Genomic DNA, 18,685 nt, shown 5'->3' with positions numbered 1-18,685 from the left:
ATAGTGCCAGATAGATTTCCAAAGTGGTTGTACAAGGTTGCATTCCCACCAGCAGTGAAGGAGTGTTCCCCTTTCTCCACATCCTTGCCAGCATGTGGTGTCACTTGAGTTTTTGATCTTAGTCATTCTCATGGGTGTAAGATGGAATCTCAGAGTTGTTTTGATTTGCATTTCCCTGATGATTAAAGACATTGAGCATTTCTTTAAGTGTTTCTCAGCCATTCCATATTCCTCTGTTGAGGATTCTCTGTTTAGTTCTGAGCCCTGTTTCTTAATTGGGTTATTTGGTTTGATGGTGTTTAATTTCTTGAGTTATTTTTATATTTTGGATATTAGACCTTTGTCAGACATAGGGCTGGTGAGTAAATACACATTTAAAAGAAATTTAAAAAGGTCTACCTGAGTAAGCCATGCTAGACTCTGGTTGCTTTGTGGCAGCCCAGTCAACTCACATCACAAAGTCTCTCAAGGAATATTGGAGTAAAAATTCATTAACCAGTTAGTCTAATAGAATTGCTCACAGAATGCTACTTTAAAACTCCTAGATGTATTTCAGTTTCAACCCTTGCAGTTTTAAAAAAATGTTATTATTTTTAATGCTGGATAAATGCATTTAATATAGTTGACAATGGAAGTGCAAAAACTTGAGCAAGCTGTATAGCTTCAAAATGGACATTCTAACTGTATAGATGTTAACTGGGAGGCAAAAAGTTTGGGACTGGACCAGATTCTTAAGTGGTTTCCTTAAACTATCTCTGTGATGTTTTTATTTGTGAGGTAATAAGAATGAGGCAATTTTACTTAAAAAGAAAGGTCTGTGTAGCATGTTCTTTTAAAAAGACCTCTTCCCCACTCATGCCCATTTGGATTTGAAAATATGGATCTAATTTTAATTTCTAAAACGTAATGGGCTTTTAAGGAAGTATTAAGTTCCCACTTCTTGAGTCTTCCTGTTCACTGGTTTAACAACAGGAAATGTTCATTTAGGACATGCCTGCTAACTGACATGCTGGTCTTAAAGGATTTTGCTGAAAGGTAATGTGTGTTGGTTGTTTCAGACGCAGAGCCGAAGTACCTGATTGTCGTGCGCCCTGCTCTTCCTCCCAGCCAGAAGAAGTCCTGTTCAGGTACCGTCTTTGCACTGGTTTCTTTTATAGTTAATTTTGCACCATGCAACTTCACCTCTTGCTACATGCCAGAGACAAAATGTCGTGGAAGTCTCTCAGTGATGCGGGTATAGATGGTACCAATTCTGAGTCTAAGTTGACCCTGTGGGAGGAGTAGAACAGCCTGGTCTGGTCTTTTTTTTTTTTTTCAGATTACAACTCAGTTATCCCATCACTTGTATCCTCCCATTTCTCCCTCCCTCCCACTTTGACCCCATTCCCCTCCCCTAGTTCTAAGACTGAGGGGGACCTCCTCCTCCACTATATATGGTCATAGGCTATCAAGTCTCATCTTGGTATCCTGCTTATTCTTTCTTTGAGTGCCATCAGGCCTCCCCACCAAGGGAGGTGGTCAAATATGGGACACCAGAGTTCATGTCAGAGTCAGTCCTCACTCTCCACATGACTGTTTGAGCAGACCCCCCTGGGCCCCAAGCATAGACTTAGAGGCCTCTCCCAGTGCAAGTTGGCACTGCCATTTGTGACTGTCTTCACTGTGGTTATTGAGAATGGTGAGTGAGTTAACACAGCTTCTGGATTGTGGTAAATGTCATTCTGGGATAGTTCCTATTAGCCTGTTTCTATTCTGTTAGGGCAACCTCTTATCCACTCTTGTTTGGCCTTTCACATTTTAAGGACATAGCTTCGTGGTCTAACCTTGCCTTAAGGAAACCATTTATGTTTGAAAAGGATAACTCATTTCTATGTATACCAAGGAGACTGGTGCTTTGGTTTTATTTACTCTGTGTCTCTTCTTTCTGGGCTACTCTCAGACCATGAAGGCTGGTGATAGAACGTGGATCACATACATATGATAAAGAGTAAAACTTCTGCCTCGCTGTGGTACTGTTGTCAAGTTGACAGAAGCTGAAATCACCTTGGAAACATACCTCTTAGCACATCTGCAAGAGATTATTTAGCCTCTGGGCATGCCTGTGAGGGATTATGCTGATTGGGTTAATTGAGCTGGAAAGATCTATCCTTATTGTGGGCAGTACAGTTCCCTGAGCTTAGGTCCTGGACCATATAAAAGGCAGACAGCTAGCTCAGTGCATGAGTTCATCACTTTCTGCTGCTTGGTTGTGGATGTGCCCTGACCAGTTATTTCAAGCTCCTGCTACCTTTGACTTCTATGCTATGATGGAATTACCCTTGAATTGTGAGTCAAAGAAACCGATTCTCCTTTAAGTTGCTCTTGTTGGGATACTTAAGTATAGCAACGAGGTCGGGGTGGAGTGGGGGTATCACTGAAGACAGAAGATTAAAAGCTTGCAATTTCTAATTAGTAAGATCTCATCAGTGCCCTGCTCTGAAGGAAAACATGTGAAAGCTGGGCCTGGGCCTCTTTTCTCCCTTTATTTAAACAACCATGGAGTTTTGCTTTGCTTTTTCTAGAATGGACTCTTTCCTACTGAATCATTCCCTAACCACTTCCATTTTGTGAGACACCCTGGATGCCACACACAAAAGCATCTTTGTGGTTGCTTGTCCTGCTTATCTGGAAGAAGAACAGTAGACACCCCAACTACACTGAGCACAGGAGCCTTGGCTACTCTGAATTTGTACTCAGTGTACCAGCACAGGGCTGGTCAGCAGACAGCAATACACTCCCCTCGCTTTGCTTGACTTCCATGATTTCTTTTACAAGTAGATGGATTAAGCATTTGAGAAACTCTCTCTCTCTCTCTCTCTCTCTCTCTCTCTCTCTCTCTCTCTCTCTCTCTCTCTCCCCTTCTCTCCCCCCCCCCTCTCTCTCTCTCTGTGTGTGTGTGTGTGTGTGTGTGTGTGAACGTTTTGAAAGATAAGGTCAAATATGAATATGGTGCTTTAGATTCTGGTTTTGGATGTCTATTCAGTGAACTGTTTATGTAACACTGATCAAATAAATAAAAACTTAAAAGGAAAATCAGACTCCTGAGGCTTTTATAGCTCAGTAATAATTTCTACCTTCATTTCATTTCGAGGTTTCTGACACTGGCCATGGTGATTACTTTGACTTTCTTGTCCCTAGCTCAGGAAATTGTTTCATCTTTCTTGGCATGCGGTAGTCCACCTTTCCACTTGGGCAACTGATAAACTTTCTGTTTCTGTATTCTGCACCTGGGAGAGACGCAGTGACTATGGAATCACGTCCATTTGTTTCACATTTGTATCTGTCACATAGATTCTAGTTAGCTAATCTTTTGCATATTAAAATCACCAAGTTAGTGACATAATTGTTTGATCATGCAAGCTTAAGATCCCTTGGGGAATAAAATATACATTTTTCATCTTAAGCTGCATTATTTCATCTCTTCATATACCATGAGCTGAGCCAAGGATGCCCTTCCAAGAAAACTGGAAAATACTCAAGGGAACCCAAAAACGAGTTTACCCTTGCATTCTATGTAACTTTGGACACCGTTGAAACTTTTATGGCTCTTGTTGTTCATTTATAAAAATGATGCTGTTGTATTATATTCATGGCAGTCAACTTAGAATCAGGAAGGATAGTACAATCATCTCCGTGTTTGCTTCCAAGCTGTGTCACCCCTACCTTCAGTCAGTATTCTCACCTCTCCTTCTTGGAAGCCAAATGCAGACCACTCAAGTCACCATCTGCAAGGCATGATGACAGATGCACCTGGAAAGTTTTATAGAGATGAGTACATGTATGTTTGCAGCCAATTAAGTGACTATGATCTTCAAAAATTACGTTAGACATCATTAAGAAGTCAACTCCCCTAGTTAAGTTTCTAGTGTTCTGTTACTATATCAGGTACCTGAAATATGTTGCTGTTAGTTTAATGGTATATCTTAATAAATGATTATTATTAGGCTTATAATTATTATGGTGGCATTATCTAATCCACTTTCACAATGAAAGGCACAGACACCTGATATATTTTAGAATTGCCTTATTTGACCAGATATTAACCTCCTAAGCTACATTCCATCATCTCTCATCCTCTATCCCATGCCATCTGTTTTAACAATTTCTGTCTGAGCTACCTCCCATCCAAGATCCCAAAAATACTTGCTAATATTCATCTGGGCCATTTCTTTCCATAAAGAACTTCAGACTTCCTCCTCTGGGCCCATGTGGCTCTTTTCTATCCCATGGTGATCTTCTTCCTTATAATGAGAAAAGGTTTAATGTGGCCCAGCATTTTAGAACTTTGATTCCATAATCATTGGGCCCCATTCTTTAGAATTATGGTGGCACATCGTGGCAGCAAGACATCCATGTTCACCCCATGCCCAGAATGCAAAAGATGAGAAAGAGGAAGAGACTGGGATTCCACAATTGCCCTGTAGGGTACACTCCCAAATATCTAAACTCTTCCCATTATTGGCTTACTTCTTATAGTAACTTCCAGTAACAGCATGGGATGGAGACAAGCTTTATTTAGCCCAATGGACTGTGGGGAGATAGCTACTCAAATAATAGAACCACATGTAATAAAAATGTACTGTTTCTTTTTAAAAGTTAAAGGTTTGAAGTTGAAAAGTTTGATACTTCACCACAGGGAAGTGCCATATGGTTAAAGATATATAGGTTTACTCTGCTTTGAACATTATACAATGTATGCATGTAGTAAAAGATAAGCCACCCCATAAGGAAGCCAGCTGTGTTAGTGGGCCAGTTTATACCACTAGGGTGTATAGATTCTAGACTTAGAGATGTTCTTCCTGGAGTCATAACTGACAAAGCTTAAAGAGTCAGATGTGACTGTTTTCAACAGCATTTGATTCAAATAGTCACCATTGCCCTCAGGACCATTGGGTACAGTCTTATCCAACTTATTAAAGGTCCCAGGCACTGTGTTTTCTTGTTCCAAGCCCTTTAGATTGAGGAAACAGAATTTCTTCCAATAGCAAATTATATACCCAGTCTCATGAAATAAAGAGGGAACTCTGTGAGGATGTAATTTTATGAGACTTTATTTTTAGGATTTTGATTTTTATTTCCCTGGTTGAACCTGTGCTCAAGGTCTTTCCTTTTCCTGTCTTCTCAATTCTATAGATTCAAATGATTTTTGATAATTGCAACACTTACCCCCACACCCTCATCTCTGTGTGCTTGAAAAGGCTCTGTCATTCACTAGTGTAACTTGTGGTATTTCCCAAATCAATTAGTCCCATCAGAACAACTGTGCTTTCTGAGTTACTCCCACGTTACTGGCATTATTAAAAACATGTGCACCTTTCTATTTGTGTGCTCATGGTAAGTATATGTTGATTACAAATTATATCAAGGGAGTTTACACTTTAAGGTAGATTTTTTTTAAAAATAATTTTACATACAACTTCTATAATTATTTTTGGATGATGTTGATTCAGTTTTAAAGGCACATTTTAACTTATCTGTGAAAGAAATGATGCAAGTGGCATGTGTATATACACAGAGATCAAAGTATGCATCTGTATACCAATCATAGCAAAGACCCCTATAATTATACAACTTACAGGAAAACTAAAGCTAAGTATCAGTCCATGTAGTGTATGTGTGCACGTATGTATGTATATAATAGGTATACACATATATGTATGTGTATAAAAACATGTTCACATACACACACACACACATACACACACATATATATAAACATGCACACCCAAGATCAGTAAAGCATTTCCTTTGGTTCGTGCTTAAATTCATGAACAAAATTACTTTTGTAGACAACATAAAAAGCTTTGAAACTCCCAAAGAATTTATGAAAAATTATATTATTTTAAAAAGCACTCTCACAAAGCCTAGAAACGACTCAGAGAAAAGCCTTGTTTACACTATAAAAGCTAAACCCAAAAGGAAAGGAATATAATCTTTCCAGGTTATCTTTATGAATGCGTTTTACTCAAACCATCAACCAAAAGGTACTTTGTCTAGAATTAACCTGTGTCCTGCATCCATAGGTAAATCTCGCCCTCGCAAACCTCTCCAGCTGGTGGTTGGCACATTGACACCGAGCTCCGTCTTCCTGTCCTGGGGTTTCCTCATCAATCCACACCACGACTGGACATTGCCAAGTCACTGTCCCAATGACAGGTAATCCCCCATAATGGAAACTAATTTTTATTGTTTTGATAGTAGTGACACATGCTTAGAAAGTTTACAAGCTTTTAAAACTTTAGCACTTACCGATCACCTACTAGCTATACAATTGTTCTAGGTACGAGGGTATATAAGCATGTAAGACAGGGACCCTGACATCAACAGAGCTAGGATCTATCTGAGTAGAAAACATCTGGATGTGTTTAGCAGCAAATGAGTAAATACAAGGGGGAGGACCAAATACAAAATGGGCAGTATCATGCAAAAAACACAGAGGAGTGGACTATTGAACTAAATATATGTTTGTGTGCATGTGCACATGTGCGTGTATGTGTGTGTATGTCATGGGCTTAGTAGTGAGTGAAATAAGGAACATCTCAGATTATTTTAAAGGATACAGACACACAGACACACACACACACTATATATAGTGTCTGTATATATAAATAATATATATTACGTATTATATTTAAATAATCTTAGATATTCCTTATTCCACTCACTACTAAGCCCCTGATCTATTTTGCTTGGTTGATTTTTGAAAGTACTTTTTAAATGACAATTCTGGTTGTTAGTGTATGCCAATACTGAAAAAACAAAACAATACAACACACTGAGATAGAGTTCTACTCTGTAACTTAGACTGACCTTGAACTCACTGACTTTCTTGCCTTCACCTCCAATTTGATCTAACAAATGAAGAATATCTGAAGCAGAAAGAGGCCTTCAAGTCGGAGCTCAAATTAAGCTGCATCACTAGTGCCATCATTTGGAAACATGTAGCATGCAAACTAAAGGTCCCCTTCCTGAAGACTTCATTGGATTAGAAATTCTGAGTGTGGTTCTCAACCATCTGTATTTCAGCAAGAATTCCAAATGATTTTGATGTCCACTGATACTGAGGAAAACTGGCTTAGAAAGCTGGATGTGTACACACAGGGGAGAATTCAGCAGAGGTGAAACAACCACTTTCTTTGGTAAAACAAATAAAAAGCAGTTATGTTTTTAAATCACTGCAGCTCATTTATCCTTACTGTAGTTTGGCTCTGTCTGTGAAATGAGCAGTGTGTTAGACACTGGACCATGATCCTAAGTGGCTTATCCATGGTATTTTCTCCTCATAAATATTTACTACATAAGTATCAAAATTCATGTTTTCAAAAATTCCAAGCTTCAAGACATTTAAGAAGGGGTTTTGTATTTCTTGTCATAAATACACTAGAAATTATTTCAATTTTGAAAAAATATGCATCTCTACTTTAAACATTTTAAAAATAAGGTATCATTTAAACACATTAAAATTTATAAAACTTGTACAGTTTGAGCTATAAATATTGACATCATATAGTTGCTGAAATTAAGGATAGAACACAGTCTCTTTTATCTGCACCTTAGGCAGCTGTTTCTGTGTTAATCACCATTTATTGCAAATAGATGCTCTGCTGTTGAGGGCTGAGAGATGCACTAATCTATGGGTATGATGATAAGTCATTAGGAGTCTCTTCAACACTGTGTCCGTTTAGTAGCATGGACTCCTAGTAGGTTCTTGCTGAGGATCTATGACGTATCTAGCCCAAGATTCTAGCCCCAGTAATGGTGCCAGGTATGGGTTTCATCTTATGGCATGAAACTTAAATCAACCAGAAAGTGATTGGTCAAGCCCATGATGTTCATTCCACAATTGCACTGGTGAGCATGTCCTGCAAGGAAAATCACTGTTGAAGCCCTCAGGGATCACAGCTAGGCAAGATGTTGATTTTGATGATGATGATGATGGTGATGATGGTGATGATGGTGATTATGATGGTGGTTGTGGTGGTGGTGGTGGTGATTTTCTCTTCTCATAGCAAGTTCAGCACCTTCAATCACTGTAAAAGCTAGCCAGTAGGAATGAAATATCCAGGTCAGGACCAACTTGATCTCTCCATGTTTTAAATCCAGCAATGGGGGAAGTGTCGATAGATATAGTTGGGGAAGGAGGTGCCTATGACCAAAACACATTGTATACAAGCCTCAAACAACTAATGAGAAATAAAAACAAAGAAAAGAAAGAAATAGAATTCCAGAAAGCACCTGCCCCAGAAACATCCTCTGATTAGAATTTATATCACTATAGATTAGTTTTGCTTCCTCTAGAAATCTGCATAAATGAAATCATGTCATAGGACATGGTGAATCTGTCTTCATTACTTCAGCATGCTTTTAAATTTCATTTCTAACATTACATGTGTCAAAAGCCTATTTCTTTTTCATTCCCAAGTAGCATTCCATTATGTGAATATTCTAATCTGCTGGTGGGTACAAAAAAAAATAGTATTATGGGGCTAGAGGGATGTCTCAGTGGTTAACAGCACTGACTGTTCTTCTAAAGGACCAGGTTTCAAACCCCCACCTCCGTACCCAAATGAGTAGCCTCTGAGGGCACGGCACACATGTAACACACATACATACATGCAGGCAAATTCCAAATGCACATAAAACAAACAAAAAAAACTGTGTTGATGATTTTATTACTGTAGCTTCTACAGAATTTTTTTTTGAGATCTGAAAGCCATTTTATTAGATCATCTGTAGACTTCTTTTTTTTTTTTCATTTTTTCTCCCTTATTAATTTATTCTTGTTACATCTCAATGGTTATCCCATCCCTTGTATCCTCCCATTCTTCCCTCCCTCCCATTTTCCCCTTATTCCCCTCCCCTATGACTGTTCCTGAGGGGGATTACCTCCCCCTGGATATGTTCATAGGGTATCAAGTCTCTTCTTGGTAACCTGCTGTCCTTCCTCTGAGTGCCACCAGGTCTCCCCCTCCAGGGGACATGGTCAAAGGTGAGGCACCAGAGTATGTGAGAAAGTAATATCCCACTCTCCACTCTACTGTGGAGAATGTTCTGTCCATTGTCTAGATCTGGGTAGGGGTTTAAGGTTTACCGCCTGTATTGTCCTTGGCTGGTGCCTTAGTTTGAGCGGGACCCCTGGGCCCAAATCTGCCTATCATAATGTTCTACTTGTAGGCTGCTAGGACCCTCTGGATCCTTCTACTTTGCCATTCTCCCATGATTCTCTCATCTAGAGTCCCACTAGAATGTCCTCCCCTCTGTCTCAGTTTCCTGGTAAGTGAAGGCTTTCGTGGGACATGCCCCTTGGGCTAATATGCAGATATAAGTGAGTATATACCATTTGAGTCTTTCTGCTTCTGGGTTAACTCACTCATTATGATCATTTCTAGCTCAATCCATTTATCCACAAATTTCGGGAATTCCTTGTTTTTAATAGCTGAATAGTATTCCATAGTGTATATGTACCACAGTTTCTTTATCCATTCTTCTATTGAGGGACACTTAGGCTGTTTCCATGTTCTGGCTATTATGAATAAGGCTGCTATGAACATGGTTGAGCAAATTTTCTTGTTGTGTGCTGGAGCATCTTCTGGGTATATTCCAAGGAGTGGAATAGCTGGGTCTTGAAGCCCTATTCCCATTTTTCTGAGATAGCGCCAGATAGATTTCCAAAGTGGTTGTACTAGTTTGCATTCCCACCAGCAATGAAGGAGTGTTTCTACAGAATTTTTTATGCAAGATTTTGAGTATATGATTTAATCTCTCTAGGGGAAAAGCACCTCAAATTGGAACTGCTGCATTGCAGAAATGCATGCAAGATGTATATTTACCTGTCTGGTTTTGTCTGCATTCCTTTAAGCAGAGTGTGAGAGCTCTACTTCCTGTAAATCCTCTTCAACATTTTGTGTTGTGGCACTTTTCACCCCAGCTCTCCTGGAGCAGAGGTGACCCATTGCACTTAACATGTATGTCCTTTGCGTTAAGGATAGTTGGGCACTTTATATGAACTTTTGGGCTGTGAGATGGTTTTTGTAGGGTTTTATTCTTATCTAAACTGAACTTGAAATGAAGGGCCTTTTAAAAGTCTTTGCAAGGTCTCAAAATGTACCTTTTAAATTACCTCAATTAGCAAATATAAACTGAAAAGGAATGAAATCAGATTTTTCTTCTGATGTCCATGGTCCTCACGGGATGAAATACTTGGGGGGAAAAGCATGTGGATGACTATTTCCAAAATGCTTTTTTAAAAAGTAATTTCAAAATGTTTCAAAGAATCCGAAATATTCCTTATTTCGCCCACCACTATCCCATGACTTATTTTACTTGGAAAATAGACTCTTGAAAGTGCATATTTGTTCTACAATAATTCCAGTTTTTAGTGGAGTAGTCCAGTATGCCAACCCTAAGAATAATGCACGGGTTGCTTTTTCCCCTCTTAAAAACACTCTTATAAAAAAAAGAAAGAGGAGGAGTGATGGAGAAAAGAAGAAAGAAGGCAATTTGATATTCTAACAGCAAAATGCAGCTTGTTTTGAGTGGTTGCTCAGCTTGACTGATGACTTCTTGAAGTGACATGTTCTCCCAAGCTCAGCAGCAGCCAGGGGAATTCATGGAGCATGTGCAGGAAGTGCCCTCTAGCACCTCGTGACTTTCCTTCATTTGTGCTTGGGTAATACTGACCTTCCCATGAAGAATTTATCTACACTTGGTTCTGATGGACGGAGGTTGCCATAGTTGGCAGCGAGGACGATTTAGAGAAGGTCGGTTGGAGCAGATGGTGGACTTTAAGACTCATGTCACCCACACCTTAAACACATCTCACCCTTACCTCTGGCTCACCAATTCTGTTCCTGCCCTTGTCATTAAATAAATGTAGTCATGTATATCAGGTCACAGTGTTTAAGTTTCTGCTTTGAGGAAAGTGTTCAGAGGATTCAGTATTAGTACTCCACTACTTGTGGACGCTGCGTCCCCGGGCCTCTTCGCTCCCAGGTCAGCACAGTTAATAACGAGCTGACGTTGTAAAGCTTTTGCCATGTTTGAGAAAAATGAGTAGTGCTTGTATAAAAGCACTGGAAATGCCATATTATAAACACCCAAATGCCTCTACCAGAACTCCAGATAATTAGGAACAGACTTGGAGAACTCCACTCTCATGTATTCATGCTGCCTTTTTATGAGGCTAGACCAACCTACTAGGTTAGAATAAGCAATAACAGCTAAAGGGGTTGATTATGTCTTGAAAATTAGAAGACTAATATAGCTAAGATTTTTCTCTCAGCAATACCGTCTTTACAAGCCACTGGAACCTCACTGTCCTTGGCTTGCTGCAGAAACACAATGGAGTTGCTTTAAGTCCTTCTGTAAGAACCGATCTAGAAAAACCTTTTTAACATTGTTTTCTAGAAATCTCCATTATCTCATGCAGAGAATGTATCAGGCAAGTTGTTCCCTTTTGCGCTAGCTTTGGGTTTTCCATATCAAAGCTTGGACTTAGTAAGTTTCCAATGAGGAAGTCTGTGCTTTGCTTTAGATTTGGTTGTATTCGGGAGTGCTGAGTTGCCCCTTCATTTCCACATGTATCTGTCCTACTGTTTGCAAATAGACTCAAGATTTTCATAGCCACCCTTGCCCCAAGGCAACTTGTCTTGATCCTGTTCTGTCTTTTCCACTTCTTTTCGACCTACTTTTTTAATTCTCTAGGCTACTCTTATGTTCTTGATTTCTATAGCATCCTTATTCCTTCTCACTGGCGCCCACCCACTCCCTACTGTTTCACTGAGTCTTGTTAGTCTTTGGCAAGCTATTATTTACTAAATCAAATATAGTTTTTCAAGCTGCTACTCCTATCTTCTCTATAGAATTATTGGCCAGATGATCAATTTGAAAATTACCACAAGCATTCAAAGATAATATATTTGCCCTTCAGTGCTTTGAAAGAATAGAAGAAATGAGTACAAGAGAAACAATATAGGGAAACATATGGATTGATTAAAAAAAACATTAGACATGAAGGGAGAAGTGACTTGAAAATTCACAGCAATGTGGGTTATGCAAGGACTGGACTTAGAGAAGATTTTAAGGTAGATGTGAAACTTACAGAAGCTTAGATAAAATTCATTGTATTTTATCATTAGAAGATTTCAATCTGCTAAAGATGCCATATACTAGAGTCTAAAAAGACATGGATATTTTTATTATTAAGAAGTGGAAGAAAGTAGATTACACTTGTAGTGACATACAGGTTTCATAGAGTATTGGTTTTATTGTTGGTTTGGTAGATCTCAAAATATCTACACAACTTCCTTAGAAGATTAAAGGAGGCAGGCGCTGTGGTGCACACCTTTAATCTCAGCACTCAGGGAGCAGAGCTGAATCTCTGTGAGTTTGAGGCCAGCCTGGTCTACAAAGTGAGTCTGAAACAGCCAAGGCTACACAGAGAAACCCTCCCCCCCCAAAATAAAAACAAAGCAAAGCAAAACAAAACCAAAAAGAAGAAGAAGAGGAGGAGGAGGAGGAGGAGGAGGAGGAGGAGGAGGAGGAGGAGGAAGAAGAAGAAGAAGAAGAAGAAGAAGAAGAAGAAGAAGAAGAAGAAGAAGATCAAAGGAAAAGTTGATGTGCTTAAAAGTAAGAAACTGGAATAAATTACTCAGAAGTTTGCTTTTGAGAAAAAGAGACAGCGTTTTATCTCCTGAATTACCATAAAGGAGAGAATGATGCATGAAGAGGACGGAGTGATGACAGAATGCCTCAGGGTGGTGGTGGTGACTATAGTCACTATAAAGAAAGAACATTAACAAAGGGATGTTAGGAGGAATCCTTGGATACAAGGATGGGGGAATTTATAGGGAAATAACAGTTGTGTCAAAATATAAGTCTTGCTGGGAAAGTGTAGCTAATGATGAGAGAGTCTGCAAGGAATGGATTAAGTTTGATGTCCTTTATTTTTCCCGTAAGTATAGTTCACTGCCAGCTGCTGCATCACAAATTTAGTTTTTGCCTCAGGCAGCGTTAGAATAGAATATCTAATCTGTTGCTGAAATAAATTTCTATAAGCAGAGTCTCCAAAAAAAAAAAAGGGTGTTTAGTTGCAAACTTCTTGAGGAGATTTATTTGTACAAAGGAACAGCTCGACTGAGGCCATGCTGTTGTTGGCAGTGGCCTACTGGTCAAGCCACTATCTACTTTTTAAGACCCCCCTGGATTTTTTTTTAAAGGAGCCTTTTACTGTGTAGCTTAGGGTAGCCCAGGATAGCCCTCGTGATCTTCCAGCTTAGTGTTTTGATTACAGTGGGCGCCAGCATGTCCAGTTGCCTTTTTTAAAGGTTCATTGTCTTTCTATGTGGTTGTGCTCAAACATAATCATTCACAAAATCTCACCAAACCAACATTTGATTCCGAACGTTCTCAGACAACGAGGAGAATGCTGACTACCAGTTACGACAAATACAAAGTAAAACAAGTTTAAAAGCCTTGAGCAATACTAAATTGACCGTTGTCTGATTCTGGGTCATTTTATGTTTATTTTCATTTCCTTTCGCCAAGCACCAGAGCAGAAAGAGAATTCAGGGCAGACCAGAAAGTATAGCTTGGGACTCAGAAAAGAGAATGAAGGATTTGATGGTCATCCAGCTGTAGCTGCCCTGGGGTCTCTTCTAGCTCTATAAAGTCTTGCTTTGCTAAGATTTTATTGATAGAAAAACTGAGACCAACAAGAGTCTCTGGTCTTTTATTGTTTTTGCCTGAACCTGTGACATTTTTAGAGAAATGGTTTACTTTATTGAGTGAGCCTTAGGAAAAAAATCAATTTGCAAAAACACAGCTATAGGCCTAATGTCTTAAATTGCTCTTTGCTGATGATCGAAGCATCGCACTGAGATCACTTGCAATCTAATTGTGAAACAGCCCGAGGAGAGGCTACACATCTATCCTGTTCATTGCGCAACCTTCATGGAGTGCCTACGGGGTGTCTGATCGTGAAGCCGTGCCCAGTCGCAAGAGGCTCACAGCTTGTCTTAAAATTAAGAGGAATCCACTTCACTGCATCCAGCATAGCATCTGCTCTCTTTTTTTTAAGACTTAGAAGCTACCTGCCTTATGCACTTATCAATTTAGATGGTGTTGAGAAGGGCCAGCTTGAATGGTACAGATGTGGGGGACACAGTGGCTTGTATACATGTGACATTTGGTGTAAGAGAAGGGCTCGTAACTGAAATAGATGAACTTTACTGGCTGAGTTATTTTCAGTGTGAAGGTGAGGATCCTTGGGAACCATGGAGTATTCTGTTTCGTTTTCTCCGCTGGAAGGCTGTATAAGACTAAGCTGATTAGAAAGCCTTGGATCTGGCCCCTGGCAGCTCAGCTAGCAGTGGGATCCTGACTCGGACCTGGAGTTAAGTCCTCAGGAACATATTCCTGCTATAGAGGCAGAGTTGTGGGGCCCATCTGTTCTGATTTTAGCTTCCCAACATTTCTTTAAGGTCCCTTAAGAGATTAAACTGTGGGGAGGGGCAGGGTGGGGGGTGGAAAGGAGAAGGAGCAACAAAAGTTCCATGCAGCATACTTGTCAAGCGGTGCATTTCATAAATTACTGTTGTGGTTTTGACTTACAAGACACAGAGGACTTGTATCCCTATAACATTTGTTGCTGGTAGCGATGAGAATTCTGGCTGAAACAGCCCCCCTCTCCCTCACTGGGCTTTCTGTTCTTCTGGAAGGGGGGATTGGAACCCAAATGTAGTTTTTACTGGGGGAAAAACAAGCTAATGACTGGCTGCAAGCATTTCCAGACTCTGCGACTAGCAAGAAAGGAGGCTGTATATACAGAGGCTTTTCCACCACACCTCTCTCTAAATCACTGAATTCTAAGGCCCCTGATAACTTTATAGACACAGGAATTGGGGGCATGTTTTCCACAACATACACTTGGAAGGGCTAACATTTGGTTTAATATCCTGCTGTCACTGAAAATTCTGAGTTACTTTTAAACAAGGGTTCTGCTTTTTATTTTGCAAAGTCCCCAATTTATGTTCAGTCCTGGCCCTTAGTTCTTAAGATTCTAGGGAATCGTATTTGTATCATCAAAAAGTGTGCCCAGAGAAACTAAAGAACATTAAAGGAAACTTAGTCATTAGGGGTTGTCTTCTAAATGCTTTTAGCCCGAGTAAGTGAGTGACCTAAATAAAACCAGTTAGCCTGAGTTGTAGTTAATTTAGTTTTACTAGGTATAGAGTAGGGGAATCATTCTAAGTTTTGAGAAAAAAAAGGTATTTTTTAAAGCCCTAAAAATGGTATACACTTACTGCTTGTTTCCATCATTGTGTATGCAGTTGTTTTGCTCTATTGGCTTAAAATGTTTATTTAAAAAATCAAAAGGAATCACTTACCTGCCAAGGTCACCTCCGTCCTATACAGGTTTATCTCCTGGCCTGCTCATCAGAAGTCAAAGTTCCTCTATAAATATGGCATTCTCCCACTGTTTGCTACCTCTTTATCATGCTAGTAGTGTGAAACTTGCTCTCCCAATCTGCAGCCTGGCTTAGCGGGGCTGCTGAAAACATAGCCAGTGGAGCTTTCTTTGGTTTGTGGTTCTGCCACCATCAGAGGTAAATGACACCAGCTGGCAGTACTGGAAAAGTCCAGCAGTGGTTCTGAAGGCTAGTGTTTACAGTCATGAAATGGGATTAATAATTTCTGCCATCCAAGATCATTTTTTTTGTAACAGTTAAACCTAGCACAGGCTAGACATGCAAATTCTTGTGAGATTTACAACAGAATATTTGTGTGTCCTGAAGCAAATATGTAATGGTGATCTTAAGTTATAGCAATTATGCTACTTAAAATAACAGTAATTGTGCTTTACTCTTAAAAGGTAGTCTTGTATATACCATAAATCCTCAGGTTTGTCCTTTAACAAATTGAAAAATATTACTTTTAATACACCCTACATGGAACGAGAAGGCTTGATTTCTTCAGTTATGAAATGAGTACACTATTTGTCACACCTTGGTTCTGTTCCTTGTGCAACTGGAAAGGGATGGGTAGCTGGCATTCTCTCATTTCCCTACGTAGCTAATAATTGTACTGAGAATTCTGAAGTTCCATTGGCACCTAATTGTCCTGCTACATGGCAACCTGACTTGAAAATTAAAATTTGAAACAAAAGCGTACATTCTCTTAAGCTTAAAAAAAAAAAAAAGAACAGTCATCTGATTGAAGTCTCTTGTGCATTAAGAAACTTGGGGGTGCTGGATAGATGACTCAGTGATTAAGAGCTCTTACTGCCCAGTCATGAGGACCAGATTTAAATCCCCGCATGACTATCACAAGTCATGTGTCCCACACACATCTGTAGGCCTAGTCCTGAGAGTTACAGCAATGCTTTATGGGTTCTTTGTACATATTGACACACAAGTGGCTTCATACATATGTGCACATATGCAAATGCAGATGCATATATACATAAATAAAATGAACCATAGAAACTTGGACTTACATTTTCCATATCCCTGTATATTTCAACCATGATATTTTCATGATTCTACAGATTTTATACAATTCGATATAGAGAAAAAGATAAAGAAAAGAAATGGATTTTTCAACTCTGTCCAGCAACTGAAACAATCGTGGAAAATCTAAAGCCCAACACGGTTTATGAGTTTGGTGTGAAAGACAATATAGAAGGTGGAATCTGGAGTAAGATTTTCAATCATAAGACTATTGTTGGAAGTAAGTATCTGCTTGGCCCAAAAAAGGTTTTTTTTTTTCATTCTTTTTTAATTGTCTACTTTAAATCGTTTCACTACCTATCTAACATGAAATAAGTTCATTTTCAGTTATTTGAACAGCCGCTGAGCTGAATGAATAAAATGCCAATATGTATAAGCATATTGAAATAATAGTAAATGAAAACACATGCCAAAATAGAGAGTATGACATGGAATTGTCTCCACACTGAGCTAGAATTGATTAAGGAGTGGGAATAATAAAAATAATGCCATTTCCTCCTTGTTTTCAGGTAAAAACAAAGTAAATGGGAAAATCCAAAGCACTTATGACCAGGTCCACACAGTGGTAGGTGCCAACTTATTATTAATATTTTTCTTTAAAAATAATTATATCTCCATTGTGTTTCTACTTAGATGAGGGGAACAGCCCTACTGTGAGGTACTGAGACTACTGGACACTGGGTAAAATGCTCAATGATTTAGAAATTAGTGGCTTTTCCCTCTAGAAAATTATAAAAATATGCCCCCAAGTCCCTTCTAATTTGTAAAGCTCTACAATTAAGAGATTTAATGCAGTTGTGCTAGCATTTAAATAGTTTAGAGTATTAAGAGATTTTGTTCAGTCTGTCTTGTGATTTAAAAATAGTTGCTCATTTAATGTGTGTGTAGGAGGTCTGTGTGTGCATGAGCGAGAAAGTGAACGAATGATTGAATGAATGAATGAATTCACCACATATGTAAGGGTGCCTGTGGAGGCCAGATTCCCTGTAACTCCAGGCAGAGGCAGATGTATGTGAGCCACCTAATGTGGGTACTGGGAATCAAATCCCAGTGCTCTGGAAGAGCAACAACTATTATTAACCACTGAGTGGGTTGTCTCTCATATAACAACACTTCAAGAGCTGATTGACAGCTACATGCCCTAGGTACACTGACAAAGCTCAAATCTTTCCACATTTGAAATGATGAAACAACCAGTTTGGTTTCAAAAATGTTCCCAACTTCTGCTCAGTTCAGCAAATGTTTTGTGTGTTTTGAGCCTTACAGTTCCCTCTTCCAACCGTCACTGAAACTCTTAGGTCTACACACCTTCACTATTTTCTCTCAATTCGGCAAGTGGATCCTCAAGAATTATCTTACCACTTATATATAATGTAAGACATTGTTAAAGCCATCAGAGGGAGGGAGGGAGGGAGAGAGACAGAGACAGAGACAGAGACAGACATACAGAGATGCTTGCTTGCATTACATATCACACACTCAAATGTAAGGTGAAAGGTGCCACATTACTGAACAGGTAGAAGAGGCACCAGGGTTGGAGAATGGGCGCTTGGTACTGACTTGAGTTGCCATGTGGTGGAATTACACAGCTCGAGGGGGTACCTTCCAGTGAGATGTGCATGAAGAGGCTTAGTGTGTTGCTTCTCGTTTTTCTAACCAGATAACTTGGACCCTGCTATTCCTTTCCCTGTCACTGTCCAACTCCTCTACCCTGGCAAGGATCTCTTTATACTTTCTTTATATTTGTAGTTACTCTAGGATGTACACTTATATCTAAAGATTGGAGCTAGGAGTCTCGAATGGGAGAACACGTCACATCCATTTTTCTGACTCTGGGTACCTGACTGGATAGGCTCATTTCTAGTTCCATCTATTTACCTGAAAAGTTCATGATGTCATTTTTTTCCTCAGCTGAATAGTACTTTATAGTGCATACGTACTACATTTTCACTTTCTACTTGTCAGTTGAAGGACATTTAGGTTGTGTCTATTTCCTGGCTATTGTGAGGATAGCAGCAATGAACATGGCTGACCAAGTGTCTGCAGAGTCTTTTGGGTATATGCTAAAGAGAGGCATAGCTGGGTCATATGGTAGATTTATTATTAGCATTTTAAGAATTCTCCACACTGATTTCCAT

The 18,685-nt window shown here is 39.4% G+C and overlaps 1 protein-coding gene across 2 annotated transcripts in view; it reads left to right on the top strand.

The window, feature by feature from the left end:
* Positions 1-18,685, top strand: part of ABI3BP (ABI family member 3 binding protein) — a 207,617-nt gene that overhangs the window by 70,035 nt on the left and 118,897 nt on the right. For both annotated transcript variants that reach the window (XM_084801538.1, XM_084801539.1), the window contains exons 3-6: positions 1,059-1,127; positions 6,063-6,195; positions 16,586-16,767; positions 17,057-17,112. In XM_084801538.1, the coding sequence (XP_084657664.1) occupies positions 1,059-1,127; positions 6,063-6,195; positions 16,586-16,767; positions 17,057-17,112 (440 nt within the window). The remainder of the gene's footprint in view (positions 1-1,058; positions 1,128-6,062; positions 6,196-16,585; positions 16,768-17,056; positions 17,113-18,685) is intronic.

The sequence above is a fragment of the Acomys minous genome (assembly GCF_964271855.1).
Source record: "Acomys minous genome assembly, chromosome: 11".
Lineage (NCBI taxonomy): Eukaryota > Metazoa > Chordata > Mammalia > Rodentia > Muridae > Acomys > Acomys minous.
This window is presented reverse-complemented; position numbering and strand designations above follow the sequence as displayed.